This window comes from Sorex fumeus, unplaced genomic scaffold (assembly GCF_029834395.1).
Source record: "Sorex fumeus unplaced genomic scaffold, SorFum_2.1 ptg000014l, whole genome shotgun sequence".
Taxonomy (NCBI): Eukaryota; Metazoa; Chordata; class Mammalia; order Eulipotyphla; family Soricidae; genus Sorex; species Sorex fumeus.
In genome coordinates, this window is record NW_026606071.1 from 27,531,457 (window position 1) to 27,549,789 (window position 18,333).

At 34.0% G+C, this 18,333-nt stretch overlaps 1 protein-coding gene across 3 annotated transcripts in view; it reads left to right on the top strand.

Moving 5' to 3' along the window:
- The window catches only part of UNC80 (unc-80 homolog, NALCN channel complex subunit), a 255,397-nt gene that overhangs the window by 88,672 nt on the left and 148,392 nt on the right, over positions 1-18,333 (top strand). For all 3 annotated transcript variants that reach the window (XM_056111839.1, XM_056111840.1, XM_056111841.1), the window contains exon 22: positions 4,968-5,140. In XM_056111839.1, coding sequence (XP_055967814.1) covers positions 4,968-5,140 — 173 coding nt within the window. The remainder of the gene's footprint in view (positions 1-4,967; positions 5,141-18,333) is intronic.

The following is an 18,333-nucleotide window of genomic DNA, read 5'->3' on the forward strand; positions in this document are numbered from 1 at the left end:
GATCATTAAGAAATGACCCTCTCTATCCCTTATAACCTTTTTAAAAATTGAAGCTTATGTTGTCATACATAAGTATGACCATCCTGCCATTTTAAGAGAATTGTTTGCTTGAAATATTTTCTAGACTTTGAGCCTGTGATTTTTCTGTCTCTTCAAATGTGTCTCTTGTAGGCAGCAGAAAGTTGGGTTCAGTTTACTGATCCATCCAGTCACTCTGTTTGTTTGTTTGTTTGTTTGTTTGTTTGTAGGATACACCCAGCAGAGCTCTGGGCTACTTCTAGTTCTGTTCTCAGGGATCTCCCTGACAGAGCTGGGAAAACTATATGGGATGCCAGGATTTAACTCTGTTCAATCACGTGCAAGGCAAATACACTGTCCATTGTATTACTATTGCTCTAGTTCCCATCCTTCCATTCTTTATCTCTTGATTAGTGAGCTTAAGTCACTGAGCAATATTAACATGAAGGAATTTTTTGCCATGATTTTGTAGGTTTTGCATTTTTTTTTTGCAGTTTGCCTTGTCTTAAATGAACTCATTTAATGCCTTTCCCAAAATTGATTTGAAGGCTGCTGTTTCTAAGACATTTCTTATCCATGAAGCTATGATAGTCTAGCTGGGTAGACTATTTCTGATCAAGTATTTAAAATTTTTTTTTTACTACATTCTCCCATTGTCTTCTAACCTATAGACTCTCACTTGACTAATTTAATATGCATCATAAAGAAGTCTATGTATGTATTTTCTTTCTTTTATCTTCCTGTTTTCAATATGATAGTTTTGACTTTTGTAACCCAGATTATGTTGTCTGTAGTATTTATTTGGGGGGAGGTGTTCTTTTGTTTAGGACCCTTCATGCCCCTTGAATTGGGTGCATGTACTTCTCAACTCTGGAAATTCTTCAACCATAATTTTTTTCTTTGATGATTTTTTTTTAAGTTTTATATGGGGAGGGGGGTCACACCCAGCGTTGCACAGAGGTTACTCCTGGATCATGCACTCAGGAATTACTTCTGGCAGTGCTTGGGGGACCATATGGGATGCTGGGAACTGAACCTGCATTGGCCGCGTGCAAGGCAAATGCTGTACCCGCTGTGCTATTGTGCCAAGCCCCTCTTTGATAATTCTTCATTGAAATCACTTTCCTGTTTTCCAGGGATTGCAAGGATGATTGGGTTGTTTGTCTTAAATTGATTTATACTACAATAACTTCATGTACTATTTATTTATTTTGAGACTCTTTTTTATATTCTTCTGTTTTCTAGGAGTTTTTACATTCCAGTTTGAAGCACAGTGATTTTTATCCCCAGCTGATATTACTCTGCTTCTATTGAGTTCTTTATTTCACCTACAAAACTTTTTAGTTTTGTGTCATCTCATTTCTGATATCATGCTTTCTTATTTCCATAGCATTGTTTCTCTGAGCTCATTAACCATCCTCAACAGTCTAAAGCCTTTATCTAAGAATTTAATGAGCTGGTTAGTATTGGTCTAGTCTTCCTGGCTACTATCTTGACCCAGTAACCTTTGTATGGCATTATGCTATTTCCCCATTGTGTCTGTTGCAGCTTGTGACTCTTTCTACTTCATGATCTGCCCCCACTGGAGCTCTGAGTGACTCAGATGAGTGTTACTCTCTTTCTTCCCTTTAGGCCTATCCTAAGCAATTTTGTTGTTTCTGACTAATTTTTGTTGTTTGGAGCTCTGTGTGAAAGTTTCATAATGACGTCAATTGAGTTTATTGAGCTATTGAGTTTAGGGCCTATATTAAACTCAAAGTTTAAGAAACCAATGCCATACTTTTTCAAGGTATGATTTCCTCCGATGCATGTAACTTTTAAATGACAGTATTAATAAAACAACAAGTAGAAAAAAATTACAAGAAGTTATGTATTTGGTAGCTTTGTCAATACTCAGTGAATAAATAGAACAGCATTTTGCAAGGCAGCTGTCTAAAACCAAGGTTGTCTAGGAAATATCTGTAGCTTTTGGCCATGCTTCTTTATTCCATTTGAGAGTTTCTCTTTATAATTTTTTCCATTATGAGATCCTTCTTGTGCTTCTTCCTTTTGCATTTAATGCAAAATATGCTTCAGCAACTGAAAAAAACCCTGAAGGTGTTAAATATGGAAAATTTGAATATGGAATATTTGTATCTGAGAAAGAAACATATCCTTAAGGAAAAAAATACAGGAAATTTTATAATAATATTTTAACCAAATTCTGAAGCAGTTTGCATTTATGAAACTTAAAAATAGATGAAAATTGAAGAGAATTAGTCAATATATTTAAAAATCCATAAGTCACTGACAACACTCATTAAAAAATTGATTTTTGCTTCATCAATCTTTTTCATGTGTTTTAAAATCAAATGTCTCTTAACACCTACATACACATTCTTAGCATACTAAGAATTTTGACACATATTGTAGGTTATGAATCAGGAATTGGTAGTTATTTTTATACCAATGGATCCTAGCCCCTAACTCTTTTTTTTTTTCAAATTGTTTACAGACTTACAATCTTTTGCCATTACATTTCAGTCATACAATGATCGAGTACCCATCCCTCCACCAGTGCCCATTCTCCACCACCAATGTTCCCAGTATCCCTCCCACCAACCCCTATCCAATCCCTCCCCCTGCCTTTGTGGCAGGCACATTCCCTTTTACTCTCTCTCCTTTTGGGTGTTATGGTTTGCAATACAGTTACTAAGTGGCCGTATGTTCAGTTCATTGTCTACTTTCAGCCCACATCTCCCATCTTAAGCAAGCCTTCCAAGCATCATTTACTTAGTGGTCCCTTCTCTATCCCAGCTGCCTTTCCCCCCAGCATGTTAAGCTGGCTTTCAAGCTATGGAGCAATCCTTCTGACCCTTATCTCCACTATCCTTGGGTGCTATTTTCCCATTATGTTACTTTATACTACACGAATGAGTACAGTCATTCTATGCTAACTAATTCTTAAAGATTTGTTCTCTACAAGGCCAAGTGCCTATTTTTTTGGTATTGGAGATGGTGGTTGATATTGCTGTGTGTGACATATTCTCCAGGTATATCTGGGCTGATAACTGTAAATATCCTCCCTGGTGCTTGTAACTGTAAACATATCTAATGAATTTCATAACTATCACAAATATAAGTTGTTTTAAGGATAACTCTAACTCTGGATTTATTTTTAATCACAAAATAGTTAAATATTAATGCTTCTTGAGCAAGACAAATTAGTCAGTGCATAGCCCATAGCTGCCATTTGTGACACATTTAAGTGCAGCACACCTCAACTGTGAGCCAGATGTATACAGTCCACCTCTGTGATTAGTCAGCAAAGATGTTAGGAACAAGGGTATTAATCCAGAAAGAGATGAAAAAGCCTTTTTGAGGGCAGATTTGTGTCTTTTCAGTGAGGGTTAGGACACATAACTCCACATACAAAACTCCACATATTAAGCCATAATCAAATTTAGTTATTGTACTACAGATTATATTCTTAGGTATTGTAGGAACCCTCAGAATCTCAAAAGGGGGTGGTCAGGTTTTGAAAATTACATTCAATCTAAATATTATTTTAAATATTATTTTATTATTATTATTATTATTATTATTATTATTATTATTTTGGGCTGGAGCGATAGCACAGCGGGTAGGGGTTTCGCCTTACACGCGGCCAACATGGCCAACCCGAGTTCGATTCCTCCGCCCCTCTCTGAGAGCCCGGCAAGCTACCAAGAGTATTCGATATGCCAGACACAGTAACAACAAAGTCTCCAATGGAGACGTTACTGGGCCCGCTCGAGCAAATCGACGATCAACGGGAGGGCCTTTATTATTAAATATTATTTTAAGAAAATTAAAAACACACTGGAAACTATGAAGAAGACATAGCATTTTGGACCAGAGATAGCACAGCAGGTAAAATGCTTGCCTTGTAACAGTTGACTTGGATTAGATCCCTGAACTTAACAATTTCTTGGACTGACCACTGAGTACTGCCAGACATGGTCCCAAAACCAAATAAATAAATAGAGATGACATGACATTTGCATTTATAAAGTGTACCTATCATAAATTTTAACTGATATTTTGTATTATTCTCCCTTAATGTCAAACCTTAGATTTGCTACATTAATATAATAATGCATATTATAATTAACATTATAAATTAATATTATAGAATTTGATGTATATAATTGACTACAAAAAGAAATTAATCTGGAAATTATTACAGAACCCACAAGCTTAAGCTTTCTAAATTGTTAGTTATGTGTCCTAACAATTTAAATAATTTCCAAAATAAATCCTTTTTGTAGTCAGTTATATAAAGAAATAATGGGTGATGGATTAATGGGATCCCAAACTGCTGACCAGAGTATAGGGTCAGTTTGTCTCTTTGTTATTATCTTGGAGACTTTAAGCACAAATTTTAAAGTTTCACCTTTAGAGATTCTTGCTCTAAAAGTTTAGATGAAATTAAACATGTCCCAGCTACTTTGGATAATTTGAATAATTCCAAATATTCAGAATCTAAAGTCTTCAAAAATTCCAGTAGTCAGTGATTATTTGCACTGTAACTTGAGTTATCAAGATACTGTCGTAAGTAATTTATGTAACACATATTACACAATGATTACATCTCCATTAAACCAGTCTGGTGGTTGATGATAGGAAGAACTGTTATAAATGTTCCAAGAGCTTTTACCAGTATTGGAGAGGAAAGCTGATAGCAAACTGATCAGACCCAATATTTGAACACTTACGTAAAACCCCGTATTTGCATGTACCATGTGTCACCAGATTCCCAAATGTCAGGAGATATTAAATTGAAACATAGGAGGAGGAGGGATTGAAATTGGGCAGAAAGTTTTTAACCAACACTAAAGAAAAAGCATTGTATAACTGTAGCTCTTTTAAAATACATAATCCATGACACTTTTTCTCCTTTATTCCTCCACCATGGAAATGTTTTACAGGTTGCCACAGTTTTGATGACCATCTATCTTCCAACCAAGATGGTGGAAAAAGCAAAAATGTTGTCAATCTTGGAGCAATTCGACAAGGCATGAAGCGCTTTCAATTTCTGTTAAATTGCTGTGAACCGGGGACAATTCCTGATGCATCCATCTTGGCAGCTGCATTGGATCTTGTAAGTTGTTGGAATAATTTTCCCTTCCCGTTGCCCATTCCAATTACTACTGTCAATGAAGGAAAGTATCAATATGTAATCTAACCCTAACTGTGTAGTTATGTTTTGGTTTCTGTTGATTTTAAACCTTAGTAGCAAAAGGAAGGACAAGAGTAGTGAGCAAAGAAAAAGAATGGTGGCAACAGATGGGAAGGGAGGAGAGAAGATTAGAAGGGAGTGGGGAGGAAGGAGGTCTGGAGTGAAAGCCTTGCACACAGCTCACTCAAGTTCAATCCCTGGCACCCCACATGGCCACCTAAGACCTGCCAGGAAAATCATTAAGTACAGAACAAGGGAAGTCCTGAGCATCTCCAGCTGTGGTCACAAAACCAAAAAAGAAGAAAAAGGAAAAGGGAAAATGAAATATATTAATATATTCTGTGAAGTAGGAGACATAGTACGAGTTCATAAAATTGTGTGCAGGTTCTAAAATAAGATAACCTACACCAAAATTGGTCTGACATTTATTTCCTAAGCCTCTATGAAATGAACAATACAACTATACATGCATCTGAAGGCTAGTATGAGAATTAAATGTGATTGATATCTGATTGAAATTCCTCATTACATTACCTGAAACTGAACTACACATTAAAGTAGAACACTCAAGATCACAGTATTATTAGTATATATAGTATTGTTGGTGCTCTTCCTGCTATGTATTGATTCTTTAAACCTTCTGAGTTATTTATTAATTATAAGAAATTAATAAAATTAATTTTGTTTGGAAAGTAATGTGAGTCAGGTGAACTAGATCCAGATGTAAATTTTTAACAGTCCGTCCAATGGTTCTCAACATTTTCCTTCTCATTTTAATAAACTTTTCATATGCTTTTAAATTGGGGGTTCAAAATACTGTTAAATATCAAGAGATAAAGTCTTTTATTGCCTCTTTTGAAAAAAGAAAATAGACACATGGTGCAACAAAGACTGTATGTCTGTCTATAGCTATATCATTTTCCCAGGTTTTATGACACATATATGTTACCACTGGCCAGTCATATTACCTTAGAAATCATCCAAGCCTTATAATATAAGTTATGGTATTTTTCTGTGACATTTACAGATCTTTCCCTAGGTGAGTGACAGCAAAGTATGTGACTTTAAGCCTGAAATCCAAATGTCATTGTAATCACCATAAATGGTGAAGTGCACTATCATTATAAGTCTTTAGCCAATTTCCCATTCCTGAAAATAGCCTTTGAAAATATTTTAGGCCCCAAATTTCAGTGCCCATTGATGTATGACATTTAATTCTAAAATTTTAATGTTCATTTTGTTTATTTAAAAATGTAAATACTACAGGTATCCAATGTAACTGGGCATGGTAGAATTTAAACATTCTGAGAGCAAAAACAAGCATTTAATTGACAAGGCAAGGAGCCAGCGCCATGTTTCCTAGTTGGGAAAATGGTAATTAACCTGATCAATTTGGTAAAAGCATACTGACTGTGTGTCTTGCACGTTTCTTAAGCATATCTTGATCTAGTCCAAAAGAAAAAGCTTCAAATAAATAGATAAAACAAGTTAATATTAAAAGGACAATTTGAGGTTAGACAAATAGCTTAGAGGTAGCAACTTAGCATTTGTTTTGCATTAATATCTATTAATTATTATTATTTTAGTATTATAATTGCAATTATTAGAATAATTGATCAGGTATAAAATACAGAAAATGCTATCTGGTTTTGGTTGTGGTGGAAGGTATAAATGGGCAGCACTATATGGTTTTAATTTGATGAAGCTACAGTATTTAATTAGGGATCAAAAGCAGATAAAAGTCTTGGAATAATGGTGATAGGAAAAGAAACAATAGTAAGTGGAACAGTCCTTGATTCTTCCCAGAGTACAATGGGATCCAGTGATTTATAGTGTATTTTATATGGCTTCAATTACTCAAGGTTAACTAAGCTATAAAAATATTACTATAATAAGATATTTTGAGAGAGGGGTTTACATTAACTTAACTTTTAGCACTTAACGTACTTTTTATTGTAGTTGATATATTTCATTATTTACTCTGCTGCACTTGATTTATGAAATAAGCATTATTATATATGTTGATAAAAAAAACAGTATATCTCATATTGTCTGCAGTTTCAGGCATCTACGAGGGGTGTTGAATTGTGTATCCAGCAGATATGTTAGTGTAGTGAGTACTTTTGGACTGGACATAGCCATTAAGTAGTGGCAATTCTGTACATGTCAAATAGAACAGATTTACAGTGTGGTTTACAGTAGAATCTGAGCAGCTTAAAAGAAACTCCACATGTAGATTATAAATTCAGCTAATGTTTTTGTGTGGTCTTAGCTGTTCATTTTTTTTTATTAGCACTGTCCTCCCGTTGTTCATCGATTTGCTTGAGCGGGCCCAGTAACGTCTCCATTTTGAGACTTCTTGTTACTGTGTTTGGCATATTGAATACATCACGGGTAGCTTGCCAGGCTTACTGCTACAAATGTATTCTGATAGAAGAATTTTTAGCATTTTTGTTTCTGCTCTATTTGATTCAATGTGATGTCTGATCACATCTGCTTTCTGTCCTATAAAAATACCTCGTATTTAAAATTTTCCAGTGCGTTTGTTGTTTTAGTCATGTGTATACATTAGGTCCGTATACACATCAGACATAATTATAGATGGCTAATATGTCTGTATTGATACTAGATACAGATGAAGATCATCTATAGAGGTAGCTAGAGGTAGAGAAGGGTATTAATACAAATATAGACACATAGATGGAGTTATAGATTCTTCCATATCATCAGATAGAATTTAGGAGGGAGGGCAGAATGCTTGTGTTTAGTGCATCATCATATGTCAATCCAACACTTCTCATCTCTGTTTTATTTCTTGGTTCTGTTGCATATTGCGTTGGTTTTTAAGTGTAGCTTATTTGGTTACATAATTTTTTTAGATCAGTTCTAGTTGTTCTGTTGCCTTAATTATAGATTTCTATGTGATTTTTTTCAAGCTTACAATTTTCTTCAGGATTGAAAAGTGTCATTAAATGAAAGAAATAGAGATGTTGAACGTTTAAAATGATGCAATCTGAAGGGGTTTGTTTGCTTTAAACAATCCTCTTCCCGTAATTGCTGTAAGTACTAAGGGATAATTGGTTCAATTTTAAGTTCAAAACAGTTCTTCCTTACAATCTGTCTCTTTAGTGTAAATTTAATAGATGTGAATGTAAGGAATTTTCAAGAAGACATGTGTTAGAAAGATCTCATCTCATTTCTGCCTTTATGTAATTAACAGATATGCAAATAAAAGAAAAAAACAGTTCAAACAAATACTTCTATTTTCTATACATTTTCATTTAAACAGTATGTCTTTCTTTAAAATCTAGTTGAATATATAACATGTATCAACATGGTGTTTTCTAATTCATTGATAATTTGTTAACATGAATAACTAATGAAATGCACAGTTTTAACAACAGTTCTTTAACAACAGTTCTTTAACAACAGTTCCATAAGTCTAAGAAAATTTGTGGTATCGTGGAGATCTCTAGTCTATGGATGGTGAATACCTAATTCAGCATTATTTATTCATTTTTTTAAATTTATTTAGCTTTAAGAGAAATGAGTATATAATTTTTATCTAAACTAGGAGACACTTTTGAAAGTGAAAGAAAGTTGCTGATGACAGTTCTATCAGGAAAACAAAGTCAGGAACTCTCCTGGGGGAAATAAGACATCTGGATCACCAAAATGTTAGTTACACTTTTGGGCTCATTGTACCAAATCTAATTCACACTGGGATTTTATATCACAACACTGTTTGATTATAAATGCAAATTAACATCTTTCAGGGAGATAGGAATATATACAAGCAATTGGATAAGAGGAGGGAGGACCCCACCTGGCAGTGCTGAGGGGGACCATATGTTTTGCTGGGAATGGAACCAGAGTTGACCACATGCAAGGAAAGTGTCTTAACCCCAGTACTGTCTGTCTGGTCTCAAGATGAATCATTAAACAATATTGTATTCATTTTCATTCTTAAAAATAGATGAAATATTTCAATAATAATGAAAACTAAATATCATTAAAATGTTCCCTTAATTCTAGTGACTTCCCTATAATATTGTATTAGAAATATTTTATGTAATGTGCCATTAAAAATAATGTAATTATAAAATATAGTTTGAATAAAAACACTTTAATGTCCCAGATCCCACAACCGTATACTTAAAAAAAAACAACGTTTCTACCTCTAAGTCCCCTTATTCCTAGCTAAATATTTCCTTCCAGAAGACATTGCTCTACTGAATTTTGTATAATCTTTCCTGTGTTTTATTTTACCACATGGGTAAATAGGCAACTTTACAGAATATGGTTTTGTTTTTGCTTTATTTTGCCTAGTTTTCCCCCCACCTTTTATGAGGTATCATGATTTACAATATGGTTTAGATGCTGCATTTGATCCAGTTTACTACTAGTAATACTTTGTACCTTAGAACATGTTTTTCAGGGCTGGAGCAATAGCACAGCAGATAGGGCATTTGCCTTGCATGCGACGGACTGGGTTTCAAATCCCAACATCCCATATGGTCCCCTGAGTAATTCCTGAGGGCAGAGCCAAGAGCAACCCCTGAGCATTGCTAGGTGTGACCCAAAAAGAAACAAAACAAAACATAGTTTTCTCTGGCACTGATAAAGCTAAAAGAGTTTTGTAGGTTAGCATTGAGTTGGTAGCTCTTTTTTCCCCCTAAATCTTCAGCTTCAGTACATCTAGATCTTTATGTGTTAGGTATGTCGCTTTCATTAAAAGTACATATTTAAAATTTTATACCATTTTGACAGTCTTTCTTTTCCAAGAAAATGTAGTTAGTTTGCATGAATTATGAATACAGATGCAAGTTCATTTCTGTCACTTTCTCCTTATTACACATTTTTATTATTTTATTGTGAATATGTTCTTATTTACATTTTATACACTCTTAGATTGTGTTCGATTTTGTTTCATTTTTCTTGCATGTCTTGGTTTAGCATTATTTTCCTTTAATGTTTTATAAAGTATTATATTCTAACTTGAAATTTTTATGTATTTGAAAAAATGTTAACTCCTCTACCAAACAAAACACTATAGAAGGGTTTATGTCATAAAGCAGACATTCTTTTCATTGATTTTTAGGACAATTATTTTTAAATATATCTCTGAGATTGGCATATCTTTGTTCACCATTTCCTCTTGTGTCTCAGATATTCTAAGATCTGTATCTTTCTCAACGAAACCATTTAGAAGAATCATTTTTTGACAATCAGTGGAAATAGCTTTCCCAGATGCAGTTTAAAAATGCCTTTATTTTTAGTTTTATTGCAGAAAATTACTTATTCTGGTATTATAATTATATGCCTTTTTATGCTTCAAATATATTACCCTACTCTCTTCTGGTCTAATTTCCCTCAAAGCAATAGGTTACACTCCAAATTTACCATTGATTGCTTTTTATATTTTTTCCTTGTTGATATTATAAAAAATAATTAAAATAGTCTTAGCTTATTTTTTGTGTAAATTTCAATGGATTCCCCAAATCTTGTCCTTGACTTATTACATCTATTCTGGAAAATTCTCATCTTTTCAAATGGTATGTTTTTGTATTTTCTCTAAGCTTTACATCCAAGATTGAAAAAGTATGTGAAGAGATTAGTTTATCTTCTATTCTTGACAGATAGCCTCTCATATTTTTCATTTTTATCTCTTTTTATTCCATATTCTGGGTAATTTTCAGAGAAGGCTCCTCTGTCTCACTTTATCTCTAGTTCAAATACAATGAAAAAGAGATAAAGTGAGACAGAGGAGGCTTCTCAGGAAATTACTTCTAGTTCAAATACAATGAAAAAGAGATAACTTTGTATATCAGAGATATCAGGTAGTATTGATGAATATCTAGTTGTCATAACCTAGTAATGACTTCTGCATCTGTTGGGTTGGTACCAAAGATGCTAATAAGCATCCCATATGCAAATTCCACCCATACAAACACATACTCTCGTGCATACAAAAATGAACTGGCTCAAATGACCCTCAATTAGTTCATTGCCACAACACATGCACGTATCCCCCAGCCTTTTGTGTATGGTTTTGGAGACCCTTGAGCACTGCCAAGCCTGGTATTACTTGTATTAAGAGGGCATAGAACCAAATCTCAGGCACAAAATGCCAGTCAAGCATGACCAGATTGGCCTTGAGCCCAGATCTGTTGAGTCTGAGGAGAGAGCAGAGATGCAGCCTGCCTTGTGCGTGTGTAGGAGGGGGGGATGTTGCGTGGGTTGGAATCTACGTTGGATTCAAAGCACCAAATGATTCCTAGAGCATCACTGAGTGTAGTCCAGGAGGCCCCAGTACAACAGGTCTTGAGCAGCACTGTATCAGTGCGTGCTAACATTGAACTATCAGGCCTGCCAACCCCTATTGGATGAGTTTCACTGGAAGTAGACCTGGAGTAGACCCTCCCCAAATAAATTTTTTAAAGATTTGATTATTGTATCAAAACTGCCTAGTCAATTTTGATTTTACATTTCCATAGTAATACCTGCATCAATCTTTATGTATTTAATAATATATTTTACTACAATAACTGTAGCACAGTAGCACTGTCCTCCCATTGTCAATTTGCTGAAGTGGGTGCCAGTAACGTCTCCATTGTGAGACTTGTTGCTCTGTGTTTGGCATATTAAATACACCACGGGGAGCTTGTCAGGTTCTTGCTGACAGTAACTATAATTTTTGTATATTTGATTAAGTTGTTTCTGCTGAGTAATGTTCACAATAGACACACATTCTCTTACGTGTTTTTAATGTAAGTTTAGTCCTTGGAATGTTGTCTGTGAGAATTCTTTAAGACCTCTGTTAATAGTAATGTTACTCAAAGGACCAACAGCATAAACATCTCTCTGGAGCATTTTAGAAATAAAAACTTTCATACTTTGCAGCCAATATTCTAAATCAGAATTTCTAGGGATTGAGCCAAGGTATATACTTTATAATCTTACCCATGTTCTAGTTTGAGGTTTGAAAAAAAAATAACCATTTAAAGTATTCCCCTAAAGACATTTTCTATTTCTTACTCAACAAGACATATCACAAACATAAGATTATTAACACACACAATTTTTTGGATATAAGGAATGCAGAATAGTACCATTGTAGTCAAAATGCATATGAGAACATGAAGTTTGTATTAGAAATTTTCAATAAAGTTTTTTTTTCTTTTCTTCCCCAGGCAAGCCTGGACAGGTAAGCCTGTATCTATTGGGCAGATATTTTTCTTGTTTATTTACTAAGAGCCACTCTCCTCAATATCTTTTTGTTTGATTTTGTTTTGGTTGAGGAGTCAGAGGCTGTGATGCTCTGGTTCTGTTCCTGGGAGAATCTCCTGGAGTGATTAACCCATTGAGTATTATCTCTGACTCTTCTTAACATCTTGACTGTGACCTGAGCTTCTACTCTCCTTGAGCCCAGATTTTTAACTTGTGGTCTATTAATCTAATCTTCTCATATTCAGCAAAAGTGTTCAGTTCATCTATTTCTATCCATACTCATCTTCTGCACCCCTCTACCCTCCACTAATCCTACTCAACACACATACCAGAATTGCATTTTTTATCATTTCTACTCTCCACTGGTCATTGTCTCATGTTAGAAACTAAATAAATAGCAAAATGAAAAACTTTTAAGATATTTAATTATTCTTAGGTATCTAAATAAAAAAAAGAAGTTTTCATATATCATCCATTGTATAGAAACAGAAGTTCTCATATGTTGTTAAAAATATCCAAAATATTAATTAATTTATGTTTTGAGTAACAGTTCAAATGACGAGTCATCTAGACTGTGTACTGAATAGCCATGAGTGACTGTAGCCTGACAACTGCATAATTTAAGTTGCCCATAGCTACTCTAGAAGTAGACAGAGGGAAGTAGGCAGTTTGTCAGTTATTTAATGATCTCAGTCAGGCAGAGAATTTAATACTAACTAAGTGATAAATCCTGACTCACAGGCACATGCCCTCTAACAAATTAGGTTCCAAAGCGGAGTAAGAACCATAGTAACTGCATACTGCCCTTAGTTTTAAATATATAGTCATTCTGCACCAACAGTAAGCCATTCTAAAATATAATTGTCCAGGGGTCAATATGAAATATGCAGTCATTTTTTAAATAAAAAGATTCACATGTTGTTATATAAGTTTTCCCATATGAAGAATATAATCAGTCACATTTTCTTCTCACATGGTAAGTTTTGATACAGTCCTTTAGAAAAAGCAATGTACTGCAATTATAACCTTTAATTAACCATTGTAACTTGGTAACAATATTTTCTAGATTCCCCAAGTAAAATGAAGCACAGCTATTTGAATTAGTATTCTAATTCTCTTCTTCACTTTCCTAAAGGAAACATTCAGCGTACTTAATGACCTTGTTAAATGCAGGGGAAAGTAGCAAATGAAGTAAAGGAAAAGTGGCCTGACAATTGTTTTCCTATTGTAGATATATAAAAATCCATGCTGCATAATAATATTCTCACAATGTTTCATAATTATAACATAAAAATCTCAGTAGATACTGTATATGATCTTATATGAAGATCAAACCATAGAAAATTGTTGGTATTTGACTATTCTCAACCTTGAAACTCAGAAATGCCCTAAGGTTCAATGCAATATCTGTCTTCCCAGTTAAATTGATTTTTGTCTGAGAACTATGACGTTACGATGTAATGAAATAGAAGCCATCCCCTAGTATTATAGAACAAGGAAAATGTAATCCAGCAGACATGTTAATAAGAAAAAAATTTTTTAATTCCTATTTTTCTTTCAGGACCACCAACAAAATTCTTTGTGGTATACTAATGGGCTCAAATTTTGTTAGATGCTCACTTTCAACTATGTCTCTGATACTCTGTGGTTCTTTCCAGCCATGCAGCATTCTTCTGATTCATTTTTCTCCATTTGTGCTGTTTTTCTCTGTGATGTGAATCCATCCCTATCCATTCTGTCATGCCTCCATTTTTTGCTGCTTCTTCAGATTGCACTGACCCATTAAGAGGTAAGCTCCATCAAAAAAGAGGGAAAATTGACTCTCCTTTATGTCCAGGAAGAATTCTTTGTCCAAATTATTCCATAACACTACTTCTAAAACTAGTGTATTCTACATGGCACTTTGAAAGGGAATTTAGAAGGAAAATAATTCCCCATAAACAGACTCACACTAGATTGCTAGAATACCTTGAATGCTTTTACACTCATAATGCGAAGTCAAATAATTTGGTATTGTTGAGTATCTTCCATTAGAATCCACATAGTGTCCTTATCCTTGTATGTCAACAGCTTCTTTAACCCTCTCTATGAAAATATGCACACTACAATATACCAAAAATTGATGTTATTCACTGCCAACTTTATCTCAGTATTCTCAGGCCTTGCCTTCATTTGACAGAGTCATGAGGCTTTAATAAAAAGGCATCATTTGAAATAACTGTGCCATAATTCTTCAGCAACATATAAAAATGTTCTAGGGCTTAAAAATTTATACAGTAAACTGATGAAATCAACTTTTTACATAATAGCTAACACTCCTCCTTAATGTATACTATATAGTTCAATTTGTGGGAATTATTCTCATATTGGTTTCCACTCCATTTCCAAATTTAGATTAGAATGTAATATAGTATCTATAGATGCTGATTTCTAATGATGTGCTGAAACTTATAGAACGCAATGTTACTTTATAAAAAATTATTTGAAAAAAATTTACTGTGGCCAGTAATTGAGAATTGAGTTTCATAATAAAAAGTTTCTCAGAAAAGAGTATTGAAATTTATTTTTATTCAAAATATCGTGAGTTCCTTGGCAACTGAGACCATTTTTTCCCTTCAAAAGGCAGGGCAATATATACTGGCAACCTCACAGAACACATGACATTTGAAGCTTTCACACATCTATTGTTAATTTTCTCAGAGTTTTCTCTGAGATGTGGCATTAAAAAAAAAGAAAAGAAAAAGAAAAAGAAAGATCCTCAATTCTATGCATTTGGGTTACTTAAGTTTCAACCTGGCCAATTCTAAAGAAGCCAGGTTCATAGGATAATACTATCCCAGCAGTATTATTTGTGTTCTCTTGCCAATTAGCAATGAATTGTTTATATTGGAAGTATGTCAAAATGTGACAGGTGAAGAATAAATTTGTGTCACTTGCCTTGCTCTCCAGACTGGATTTTGTTTATCCAGACAGATGTTCTGGCCTTTTCCAGACACCAATTAGCATATCTAATATATTTAGTAAGATAAATATTTAATACAAGAAGAGAATATAGATTTTAAGTGTACATGATATTACCAAAATATTGATTGAATTTATGTAGAAAGTCATTTGAACCTTTGCAATCTCAAGTATTTCTATGCATATCTGTGACCTGCTACCAAGTCTTTGCAGCATCTCAGTTAATAATTGTTTCACCAGTCTGTTCATCTTGTTTTCTTCATTTTCACATGGATTGATTTTTACGTCATAGTCATATATAATATGCTTTATAAAATTAAGTCTCTGCATAAGTAGATTTCTGCTTAAATTACATGATGGCTTAATTTAAGTTGTAGGGAATGGGAAAAAATACCTATTGGGCTAACTTCCTTGACAGTGTTTTTGAGAAACTGGTATTAAAAATAAGAAGTAAACAACTCTGCCTGAAAGGAGAAGAAGGGATGGATTAAGGCAGGCTTCTTACAGGCAATAAGTGACCAGAATCATGTAAGTGAGAATTTGCCTGATGGAAAAGGTTCTGTAAACCCTGGAAACAGCACACGGAAAAGTATGTGGGATGTCTTACTTGGAAGATTGCAGCCAGTTTGATTGGTTGAAGACTCCAGCCAATATAATTGAACCACAAACACCTCACATAGGCAGAGAAAAGGAATGGAACCAAAATAACAGAAATTATATTTCTATATTCAATTTATGGTTGAGGTGGGTAAGCCTATAAACAGACATCAAGTGGGAAAATAATATGATTATATATTTGTGCTTTAGAAAATAATATTATATGGCATTTGTATTTTGTTTCTAGACAGCAATTTTCTACCTGTGTTCTAAAAATTATTTTTAAAGGAAAGAAAGCAGTTATCAATTTAGTATTTAGATATTTAAGGTTTTTTTCAAGTTTAACAGCATTATAATGTCATAGGTACCAATTTTTTAGTCATTTCACAAAGGAGGACACAAATTCTCCCTTTCATATCATGGCAATTTTACTCTATACTATAAACACTGCCATCTTTGAAAATCATTTTTTACTAAGCTTTACATGAATATAAATTAAGGTAATGTATATAACAAAGAGGAACAAGCACAGACCTAGGCATCAGGAAGACCTTGGTTAAAGCCTATGAATATCCATGCTTTGATATATAATAGTGTACAAATTATACATTTAATATTAAAATACAAATTTAATTTTTAGCATCATAAAATATAAATTATGCCTTTAAAAATTAAAATAGATACTTTCATTTTTAGTATAATAAAATATAAATTATAACTTTAAAAATTAAAATAAAATAGCACAGCGGTAGGGCATTCGCCTTACAAGCAGCCAACATGGCCGACCCGAGTTCGATTCCTCCGCCCCTCTCGGAGAGCCCGGCAAGCTACCGAGAGTATTCGATATGCCAGACACAGTAACAACAAAGTCTCCAATGGAGACGTTACTGGGCCCGCTCGAGCAAATCGACGATCAACGGGAGGGCCTTTACCTTTACCTTTACCTAGATTTAATTTAAAAATTAAAATATAAATTTTATTGATAGATCACAGGCTTATAACCACTTAAAGAGTTACAATTAATAAAAGTTAATTGCATGTAACTAATAGTCTGAGTATATAATCTATATTTCTTATGTATCATGCATTGTTAAGAATACATAATATTGCTTAATATTATGAAAAGTATTTTTAACTTTGAAACCTAGATGTTTAGGTAACTATGAGGTATTGTCAAGATCATCATGTATATTTTTTAATTAGTACAAGTTAAAACATATTGGGTTAAAGAGATTTTACAGTCAATAAGGCACTTGCTTTGCCTGTAACTGGCCCAGTTTCTTACCCCAGGCACCTCATATGAACCCCACATTCCCACCAGGGCAGATTCCTGAGCATAGAAACAGTGTGGTCCCATCCCCCCATATCAATTTTATATATTTTTCTCTGACATATTTACCTCTTATGAAAAATTTATTATTAAATATTTTCCAGCCTGTAGATCATTTGACCTTTACCAGTCTCTGGGTATCAATAGAAAATCTTCCCTTCTTTCATGTTTTGAAGTCCATCTGGACATACCAAGGTGGAGCCATACTTGTATTTTCCTTTAAAAAATTGCTCTCCTTTTCATTTTTCAGTAAATAATTTCTCTTTAACAACATTTTCTATTTAAATCATACCCATTTGATCAAAATTTGGTCCGTTATTCATAGCAGAAGGGTGTTACATAGACTTCCTCAACAAAATCTAGACTTTCTGTTAGCACTAGCCAAAATGTATGAGAACAGGCTTATACTTCCTTGGACCATATCAAAGATGAGAGTTTATTGTTGGAACAAAATCACTTTGTTCACACTGTGGACTAAATATATACACTAGCTTAGAAATTAAATCTGTTTGTTTCATGCTGATTTAACAAAAAGCTTTCTATTTTATTTAAAAAAAAACATGTTAAACCTTATTTGACTCTCACTCGAATCCCAACTGCTTTATTATATATATAAACAAACATACAAAATTTCTTCAGATTCTTTAAGAGAAAATGAAACACAAGCATCTACTTAAAATGTCTGATTTTTTTTTAGGGGCGGAAGAGAAAGTACAGTGGGTAGGGATTGAGCGTTTTGCGAACCCATTTTTGACTCCCAACATCACATATGACCCTTGAGCTCCACCACCAATAATCCCTGAGCACAAAGCCAAGAAAAGCCCTGAGCACTGCTGGGTGTGAAACACACACACACACACACACACACACACACACATGCACACACACACACGCGCGCGCGCACACACACACACACACACACACACACACACACACACACACCTCTTAGTCCTAGTCTTTATTCACAATTGCCTTAGTAGGTTCTAGATTCCCCATG